Source organism: Malus domestica, chromosome 06, assembly GCF_042453785.1.
Source record: "Malus domestica chromosome 06, GDT2T_hap1".
Taxonomy (NCBI): domain Eukaryota; kingdom Viridiplantae; phylum Streptophyta; class Magnoliopsida; order Rosales; family Rosaceae; genus Malus; species Malus domestica.
In genome coordinates, this window is record NC_091666.1 from 29526125 (window position 1) to 29537363 (window position 11239).

The 11239-nt window shown below is 39.4% G+C and overlaps 1 protein-coding gene across 1 annotated transcript; it reads right to left on the reverse strand.

The window, feature by feature from the left end:
• Positions 1 to 1700: 1700 nt before the first annotated feature.
• LOC139196925 (uncharacterized) lies at positions 1701 to 3454 on the reverse strand. The gene is made up of 4 exons (XM_070823286.1): positions 3074 to 3454; positions 2787 to 2849; positions 2331 to 2450; positions 1701 to 2237 (listed from the first exon to the last, which is right to left on the reverse strand). The coding sequence occupies exons 1-4, from the start codon at positions 3452 to 3454 to the stop codon at positions 1701 to 1703; spliced, it is 1101 nt and encodes a 366-aa protein (XP_070679387.1).
• Positions 3455 to 11239: the final 7785 nt, after the last annotated feature.

An 11239-nucleotide genomic window follows, 5' to 3' on the forward strand; every position in this document is an offset into this window, starting at 1 on the left:
CCTCACACCGGAGCTTCTAGCTCCTCGAGTTCCTGTGAACTTCTCCTCGAACTAAGGGTACCATTCGACTCGTGAAGTTACCAAGAAGACGATGGTGACTTTAAATCCCTCGATCTGTAAATGGTAACTGGAGTTTGGGAGTTGGCTGTACGAGAAGAGAGAGAGAGAGAGAACCGAAAAGGAGAGTATGGGAGTAAGAGAGAGAAGGTGATGTGGATGTGTGTGTGTGGTCTAGAATTGGTCAACAACCCAAAATACACAATATACCTAATCCTAATTGGTCCAAAACAATTAGGATTTGAGAATAGTGATCCATACACAACACTTAGACCACATCACACAATTTGACGTCCATGGGTATTTCCGTCATTTCACATCATCAAGAATAAAATAATACACTTTTCCGGGACATGCTGTGACAATCTCCCCACCTTATAAAATTTCATCCTCGAAATTACATACAACCAATACATTCACTAATAATCATAAAACAAGCGTGGATACATCTCTCTCATTCGATCATCTGTCTCCCAAGTAGCTTCTTCTACTGAATGATTTCTCTATAACACTTTTACCAAACAAACTGTCTTGTTCCTCAGTTCTTTATCCTTCCAATCCGACTGAGTCACTGGCTCCTCATCATAAGTCAAGTCCGAATTGATTTCCAAGGGTTGAGGGGGAATCACATGTGAAAGATCTGAAACATAATGTCGAAACATCGAAACATGAAATACATCGTGTACCTTGGACAACTCTGGAGGCAACTCAAGCCTGTAAGCAACCTCACCGACTCGTTTGGTGATCAAATATGGTCCAATGTACCTAGGACTCAATTTTCATTTCTTTCCAAATCGTACAACACCTCTCCAAGGTGATAGCTTCAGGAATACCCAATCACTTACATCATACTTCCGATCAGTGGCATGTTTGTCTACTAAGCTCTTTTGTCGATCTTGGGCCGCTTTCAGGTTAAACTTAATTACTTGAACATTTTGAGTAGTCACGTCCACAATCTCAGGGCCCACTAAAACTCTTTCGCCAACCTCTGACCAACATAGAGACGTACGACAAGATTTCCTATAAAGTGCTTCAAATGGTGCCATACCAATGCTCGAATGATAACTGTTGTTGTAGGCGAATTCCATCAAATCCAAACAATCATGCCAACTATCTCCAAACTGCAGCACTGAAGATCTCAACATATCCTCTAATGTCTAAATGGCCCTCTCAGATTGTCCATCTGTCTGAGGATGATATGTCGTACTATAAAGCAATCTCGTACCAAGAGCTTCCTAGAATGCTATCCAGAACTTGGAAGTAAATCTGGGATCCTGATCCAAGATAATATTAACTGGCACACCATGATACTTCATAATATGTGATATAAATAACTTAGCTAATCGGCTTAACGAATACTTCTCCCTTACTGGAATACAATGCGCTGACTTCGTAAGCCGATCAACTACCACCCAAATGCCGTCATAACCATTCTATGTGCGAGGAAGCTTGGACACAAAATCCATAGTAATATTTTCCCATTTCCACTGTGGAACGGGAAGTGGCTGCATCAACCCAAACAGTTTCTTTCTTTCAGCTTTAACCTGTTGGCAAATGGCACACCTACTCACATATTCGGCAATTTCTCTTTTCATACCTGGCCAATAATAAAATGGTCTAATGGTATGATACATCTTAGTGCCTCATGGATGCATCGCATATGCCGATATATGTGCTTCATCCAAAATTTCTTTCTTTAACTCTGCATTGTTCAGCACATACATTCTGTTTTCCTGCATAAGCATACCATCAGTTTCTCGAATCTCGAAATCTTTCTTTTTACCTTGATGCCTTGCTTGAATTATTTCCTGAGTCTCCTCATCAATCATTTGAGCCTCAAGCACACGATCAATTAAAATTGGCCTAACCTGGAAATTAGCAAGCAAGGCTTCTCCTCGATCTTCCACTCCTAGCTCCACTCTAGTGGACCTCAAATCTGCTAAAAGAGGAACATGATAATCATAAATGGCATTAAGTCTGGCTGGAGTTTTTCTACTCAGTGCATCTGCCACTGCATTTGCACAACCAGGATAATACTTAATCGTGCAATCGTAGTCACTAAGCAACTCAATCCACCTCCGCTGCTGAAGATTAAGGTCTCTCTGAGTAAACAGATACTGGAGACTTTTATGATCCGTGAAGATCTTACATTTCTCACCATAAAGATAATGTCTCCAAATCTTCAAGGCAAAGATGATAGCTGCTAACTCCAAATCATGCGTAGGGTAATTCTTCTCATGAGGTTTCAACTGTCTCGAAGCATAAGCTATTACCCTACCATGTTGCATCAATACACAACCCAAACCATTCAGAAAAGCATCATTATAGATCTCATAATTACCGCTATCATCTGGAAGCGCTAGAACAGGTGCATGAGTAAGATAGTACTTCAGCTACTGGAAACTTTGCTCACATTTATTATCTCACTCAAACTTAACATCCTTTCGAGTCAACCTCATCAGTGGTAGAGCAATCACTGAAAAATCATTAACGAATCGTCTATAATAGCCTGCTAAGCCGAGAAAACTTCGTACCTCAGTGACGGTTCGAGGTTGCTCCCAATTCTCCACAGCTGCCACTTTCTGAGCAGAAATGACATGTCCCAAAAATGCCACTTGATTCAACCAGAATTTACATTTGCTAAACTTAGCATATAGTTAGTGTTCCCTCAAATTGCTCAACACCAACTTCAAATGTCTAGCATGCTCAGCCTTAGACTTAGAGTATACCAGAATATCGTCAATGAAGACAATAACAAACCTATCCAAATATGGCTGGAATACTCGATTCATCTAATCCATAAAAGCTGTTGGTGAATTAGTTAACCCAAATCGCGTCACAAGAAACTCATAATGACCATATCGAGTCCTAAATGCGGTTTTAGGGACATCTTCATTTTAATCTTCAACTGATAGTATCCCGACCTCAAGTCAATCTTAGAAAATACGCAAGCACCTCTGAGTTGATCAAATAAATCATCTATACGAGGCAATGGATAACGGTTCTTAATGGTTACCCGATTTAATTGCCTGTAATCAATCCACAGCCTTAAAGTCTCATCTTTCTTCCTCACAAATAAAACTGGAACTCCCCAAGATGAAGTACTAGGCTGAATAAAACCATTATCCACTAACTCTTGCAACTGCACTTTCAATTCTCTTAATTCAGTAGGAGTTATTCTGTAAGGAGTCAAGGATATAGGATTCGTACCTGGAAGCAGATCAATAACAAACTCCATCTCTCTATCTGGCGGCAACCCAGGCAAATCCTCAGGGAATACATCCGGAAAATATCTGACCATACAAACATCCTCCACACTAATAGGAGCATCATCATTCAACACTACATGAGCCAAATATCCCTGACAACCTTTTGACAACAATCTCTTTGCTTTCATGGCTGAAATAATACCATGCCTCACCCTACTAGGCTCTCCTACAAATGTAACTTCAGGTAATCCATGACAATGAGATGTGACTGTCTTCCCATAACAATCTATCTTGGCACAATTATAATGCAACCAATCAGTGCCCAAAATCACATCAAAATCCATAATATCCAACGGCATAATAATACCCTCTACTATCACTGGACATCATGGATATACTCGATCCACAAAATAGCTATCCCCTATAGGCATAGAAAATTCTAAATCATATCCTAGAGGTGTAGGATGAGGTTGTGTCACTTGAGCAAATGAATGAGAAATAACAGAATATGTAGCACCACAATCAATCAATACTCTAGCAAAATGACCAAGAATATTTAACATACCCATGATTAAATCTGGATTATTCTAGGCATCTTGCAGTGACATGTTGTGGATACGCCCCTGACTCTGCTGTCATCCACTGCGACCTCTGTTGGTATGAATACCACGTCCCTACCTCTGCTGACCCAACTGCCTCGAAGATCCTACACTACTAGCAACAATCTCTTCCTGCTTGGGCTGTCCCCCTTAGTACCACTGAGATCCTCTCGCTGAATGAGGCTGATAAGAGATAGATCCTCCTTGGTATTGAGGGTACCCACTCTGATACTGAGGATCTTGAGAATACTGCTGCTGATGTCCTGAGGTGTAGGGAACGGCGTCGCCCTGGTAGTGGTAGGCACCTCCTCGTCCAGTTTGAGTATAACCACTAGATCTTGAAGCGTGCTGGGTAGGTGCAGGTGGTGGGAAGGAAGGCTGCTGGGGTCTCTGCTAACCCTGAGGGCATTGGGCAGCCCTATGAGCTATTTGTCCACAAGTAAAACATCCATTGCTGCCTCTCCTACATTCCCCAAAATACCCATTATTACACCTGCGGCATAAGGGAGCATCAGATCCACCTGAACCACCAAAATCTCTCTGTCTCTGGAACCTCGGACCTCCAGTGAATCTACCACCTCTCCTCTGCATATTAGTACTCAATCCCCCGCTAGAAGAGCTGGAAATGCCACCACTCCTCTTAAAGTTCCGAGTTTTGCGGGGTCCCTGAAATGCTTGCCCTTTTCCTTTGTCATTTCGCCTCTGACCCCCATTTTTTCCCTCTTCATCCTCACTTTTATTAGGCATGTTCTCTGAGGCCTCAATCCTCAATAGAATCTCATAAAACTCCTGGTAAAAGGCACAGTGAGTCGATGTCGCTATGGAACGCCATTTCTTCTTAGTACCCAAACTGAAACGGCGAAGCATCTCTACCGAATTAGTAGCAACCTCCAGATCATATCTCGACAGATCAGTAAACATCCTGTAATACTCATTAGCAGACATCTTTCCTTGCCTCAAATGAGTAAACTCTTGTTTCTTAAGATCAATATACGCAGGAGGAATGAACATTTTCTGAAACCGCTCCTTAAACACTCCCCAGTCCATAATCTCTTCTGGGGTCATATCGTAAGACTCATGTCTCCACCAAGATGCAGGCTGTTCTCCCAAAACTAGGTAGTCGTCTCGACCCACTTATCAGGAGGAAGATTCCTTTAACTCTGCATCACCTGAAAGGTCTTCTCTACATGATTTAACCATTTTTCTGCCCCGTCATGACCTTCATTACCTATGAAGTGAGTCAACTTCATATTATAGACTGTCTCAAGAGGTGTCCTCTAGGGAGTACGGAATGATGTCTAAATGGCAGAAACTATAGCTTCCCCAAATTGAGCAATATCAGGGAAACTAGATTCAGCTGGTTGACAGGGCTCTCTACGAGGTGGCATAGTTCTGACATAAGACATCACAAGGATTAGAACATTCAAGAATTATACAAGACTGCTAAACCTAGGCTCTGATACCAAACTGACACATCTCGACCGAGGTTAAGGCATGCTGGCCGTCAAGTGAGAGTGACGTAGCCATGTGCACAGTGTGGAAGCGATAAAGATAGCAAATATATGAATAATTAAAAACCACATTAATATAGTGCACTACTAGCAAGGAGTGATAAGAGTTAGTTACAACCGTAAACACTCTTAATCAGAGCATAAAAAGTCTAGGTGCAGTCCAGTAGGACAATTACTAGTTACACAGTACCAGAAATGTCCTACTATTATTCAATAGGTCAGAACTGCCGACGATCTCGAGCCACCAACAGCAAGCTTACTTAGAACCTGGAGGGCGCAAAATAGAAAACGTGAGTGGGCAAAAACAAATGTTTACAAAAACATTTCATTTATCAATATACTAACCCCTTGCTGTAAAACATGTATTATTTTCCCAGAATCAAGATATAAGCATATACATACATATATACATATATATATATATATATATATCTGAAAACATATCAATTCAGTTCATGCTTCACATAATCATATTCATATGTATGCCATGCCAAAATGTAACAAAGTAAACAATCCAGGTAATAATAATTTCAGAGAAATATGATATGTTAGCCGGAACTTCTGTGGTAGTCTGTACGGTTGAATTCATAGCTCAAACTCAATCTAGCTGGAGTCACTACTATGACCTATACGACAACGGCAATGTACTGCACATAAGTTGAAACCCCTAGACATGGTCTGTACGACAAGGTTGGGTGTAATATAATTATGCTCAACTCTATTTTTTTCATAATAGTCGGGCGATAAATCGCTAGTCACCTATGAGTCAGAACCATTAATAAGGTCTGTACGACAAGACTGTGCACTTAAGTTGGATCCACTATGAGCATATAGTGTTGGAGGTGACGTAAATAAACAGGCATGTACTTCATATCTCTGGCTAATTCATAATCACCCTAGGTGCAGCTTTACGAGCTCAACATTACTTAATCACATATCACATATCACATATCACATCATCGATGATTCACACAACCAAACATAACTTACCTGAACTCACATGTGCCTCCACAGCACCACATTCATATATATATGCAACCATGCAATGCATATTCAAAATATAGAAGCATTTGGCATATTATTTCTAAGCATACATTCCTTAAAAAATGCATTTCTGGGAAATATATCAAGTATATAAATATTTACTGAAAACAAAAGCCCACTCACTGATATGTCGACGGGTCGTAACCCCCGAGTCGCCCGTGGATACGCTTGTCCTCGGGATAAGTCTCACCTATATGCGAATTAACTATAAAAACGTTATTTTAAAGCACATAGGCAAAACTAGCTAATAACTTTTCATACATTGCTCAAAATTGGTATATGAATATACCATAGTGACCTACACAACCTCACGAACATCGTGATATTTTTAGAATAAATTTTCAGTGGCTCACGCGCCGCCACGCGCCAGCAAAGGCACGGCAAAACGCGCTCCCATGCGCGGCCAAACCTGACCGATTCCCTAACCACCGTTAGGGAATATTCTGTTAAAACCTAACAGATTCCGTTACCTTTAACTGACGGCGTCAGAATATTTCGTCAGAATTGACGAAATATTCCGTTGTCTTCAACCTCAGACTCCGGTGACTGTCGCCGTCGCCGGAAACTGGGAAAATCTTTAAACTCACTAATCTCGCTCGTTTCTCAACCATTTCCTACGAAATTACTACCAAAATGAAGCTTAGAGTTCATAGAATCATGTTATACCTATTTGAAGCCTCAAATCTCACTAAATCACGTCGGAGCAAGCTTGAAAATCCAGTGACCTCTGCAACTCCTCGAACCTGGGCTTTATGACGTCCAATTTTCACCAAAGATCCACTCCGAGCCTCCTTAGGACCTCCTAAAGCTCCCTATGAGCTTAAAAACTCCTAAAAACCACGCATTAATTAGTGCATGCACAGTACTCAAGATTGGTGTTATGGTTTCTAGGGTTTTCAATGTCCAAAACACCTCGAAACTTCTCAAAAACTTAGATAAAGTTGTTTAGAACCTTTCTTAACCATTAAAACACGTTAAAACAACCACGATCAAAGTCAAGGTACTGTACCTCTCACCAAAGCTTCTAGCTCCTCGAGTTCCTGTGAACTTCTCCTCGAACTAAGGGTACCATTCGACTCGTGGAGTTACCAGGAAGACAATGGTGACTTTAAATCCCTCGATCTGTAAATGGTAACTGGAGTTTGGGAGTTGTCCGTACGAGAAGGGAGAGAGAGAGGGTGAACCGAGAGGGAGAGTACGGGAGTGAGAGAGAGAAGGTGATGTGGATGTGTGTGTGTGGTCTAGAATTGGTCAACAACCCAAAATACACAATATACCTAATCCTAATTGGTCCAAAACAATTAGGATTTGAGAATAGTGATCCATACATAACACTTAGACCACATCACACAATTTGACGTCCATGGGTATTTCCGTCATTTCACATCATCAAGAATAAAATAATACACATCTTCGGGACGGGCTGTGACACCGGCGGCCAGACGATTTGTGAAATTACTCACACAAAGTGAAAAAACCTCTCACACAAAGAGAAATACTTTCATTTCCTTTGCATATATATAACATTGTTATGAAAATATAAACATTGTTAAGCAAATATACATAAAGCACTTGAATTTTTAATAAAATTATATATAAAAACTCCAAGATGATATTACCATGATTGCGAAATCACTAGCTTGCCTAGTTTTAACACTCAATGCATGTACAATTAAGATTATTGCAGGAGAATTAAAAAAATACAGGTTATATAGATATGATGGTCCTTTCTCATCGTGCCATGTTGTTTTAGTGGACTATATCTAATCACATAATTGTGATGTTAACTTTAATTTGGGGTTAGTGATGTGTTTCAAGTTTCAACTTTTTTATTGAGTAGTGCTATTTACATACTTCTTTTTACCTTTCACGTGAAGAAAGTTGAGATTCCACTATAAAATTAATTAGCAATATAGGGAGTAGCCTAATATCTTATAAGCACATGCAAGATCCCTCCTTTCCTTGATGTAGGATTCACTCTCAACATGCCCCCTCAAGTGTGATGAATTTTCAAGCCTAACACGTGGACAACACAAATTGGGTCGCATGCAGCATGTGTGGCTGTTTGGCTTCACATGTGGGATAACTTGCTCTGATATCATGACGAAAATTGAGGTTCCATCATAAAACCAATTGGCACCATGAAAAAGTACGTAGCCCAATCTTTTTCTAAGCACATGTAATGTCCCTCTTTTCTGCAATGTGCGATTCACTCTCAATGCACCCTTCTCTATTAATGAGGTGTACAGTGGCTAAAGATTCCTTGGACCCGCTAGCTTGAGTCTACCCATGACCCATGAACCCATCCCAACTATAAATCAAGTCAAAAGTTGCAATTAGAGTGCCTTGAGAAGAAACACCCTCCATGTCCCAATCACAAAGCTAAGGGGATAACCCTGATTAAAATTTCATGTCCCCAATTGATAACCAAAATTTTGATTTGACACCAATATTATATTCTAATTAGCACCTTTGGCGTGTTCCACATGCTTCTCCTCTAACTAATTAAATTTGCTTTAGCTTGCTCAAATTATAGGACAAATACACATGGTGGCATGCATATAGGAAGTTATATTATTTGGAAATAGGACTAAGTTTCTTGGTTTAAATTAAGCCACACATGCCAAGAAATTTGTTCAAGCATGATTAGTTACACCTTTAATTTTTACCTTAAATTTTATGTTGTCTAAGTTATTGTAACATTATAAGTGGTCTCGTCTACTAACAATGACTTTACGTGGTTCTACTCCTATGTAATAATTTTATGTGGCCGCGTTATTCTTCGATGACCTATCATAGTCACCGATACATATTTGTACGTCTATAGTTTTATGACAATTTGGTATGAGTGGCGTTTGTAGTTTTCGTCCATGTGGTAGTTGTTAGGGGTTTACCATAATTGTCTATTTAAGAAAATTCACTCGACATCATTTTCTTGATCACTGGAGCAATGTAACCAATTAACACCTTTGTATATGTTTGGATGATCAATGAAATATCAATCTATCGTTTCTTGTTAAAAAAACACCATATGAATAAATATTACCGGTGTTAAAAAAATCTCTTTATTTATTTTTTGTCAAATTAAGTATTAACAAATCTCATGAATCTTACAACTTGTCAAATGCAAAATTTGTTAGTGAAAAAGTTGCTAGCACTCTTTTATTTTAGGTAAAGAGCACTCTCTTCTTTTTATATACATATTACATTTACAAAGTGAAATTTGGACTGGACATTACCTGTAATCTACATATTAATCCTTGCAAATATTTTGATACAGTAGATTAAACTTGCCTTGTCGCTTAAATTCATGACATAAAAAGTGTTTTATGCTTTCATTATCTTGGTAATCCCACATTTTCTAAATTGTGTTGTGCTTTCATTATCTTTAAAATTAAATGATTAGGTCATGTATACTTTTGTAACATTGTCAACGATAAAAAGATGCTTGCCCCTTAGATTAAGTTATTAATTGACAATTTCATCTTGTTTTGTCACATTCTAACTCAATTTCTTCCCACCCGTAATTCCATTATATTTCAATCAGTTAAGATATCGATTATGATGTGCCAACCCTTTTAGTTTAGGGTCGATTACATTCTATACCTCCGTTATTTAGTGGATCCAGCTCATTAACATGACATAATTTGCTCGTAAAATTTCAATTAACGGGCGGACACTTAATAAGTTGAGTTAATTATGGGTGAATTCACTAGCAACCCATTAGTTAACATATGATTTTGGGTGAACCCACGAAACTTAGAACTACCCATTAAAGAGGGTTAATTTTGTAATTTTCAAAAAAATCTAATTGAGATACTGAGAGCGACTTATTTTATCTTTTACTCCGCCGGCTCAACTTGCCGTTTTCGGGTGAACAATTTTTTCTCTTTTACTCCGGTGCCGATTTTGGAGTTGAGGCGGGCGGCGACCTAACCGCGATAACCTAAGCAACTTCTGGCACAAATCTAAAAGCTTATCAAAAGAACTTGGTGAGCACCTAAAGCCTGGAAATTGGCATAAGGGGGCAAGGGAGACGCTAGCACGATCGGGGTGGGAGGCGAAGGCAGACAGGGGGAAGTGGGAAGAGATGAGTTGAAAGCAGTGGTCGATCTGTAGATGGATCTAGACGGTTTTAGGACCCCTTGGCAATTTGAAATCCATGCTTGAAATTTCTCAGGGACCCCTCGAAGTCGAAGGCTGGGCCCTCTGGCTCTGCATTCCAGGTCTGCGGCGTCGTCTTCATGTATAAGACAACTGCGAAGAAGAAAGATATTTTTTTAAATACTTGGTCCAAAACAACGTCTTTTTGGCCAAGCCTTTTGAATTTTATTAAAAACAATTTGGCCTAAAATGATGTTGTTTTGCCCAAGTCTTATGTTTTCATTTTTAAAGCCCAAGTCCCAACTCCAAGTCCCCTTGGTCCCCATTCCCTAACACCTATTTGCCCAATCCTTATTCCCTGTGCACAAACCCCAATTCCCCAATTCTTTAAACCCTAAAATGGTAGAGAAAGGGTTGCAATAAACATTTGCATAGGTATATTTGCTTATTGAGTTGGCATTGGTTTTACAGTTGCAATCACTTCAGTGGAGGAACACTTTTTGCTATGAATAACGTTAAGGGTTCATTCTGCAACAAAAAGGGAGATTAATAGTTGAGTGACAATTTATTTGTTTACATTGAGAAAGATGGTTTTTCAATGAAGCTATCGTGGAACATTTTCACACTATAAAACCTCGTCATGGACGACTTAGTTAGGATTTATTAGTTTGTAATGTTATTTTGAGTATGATATATAAATGAAATGTATTATCAT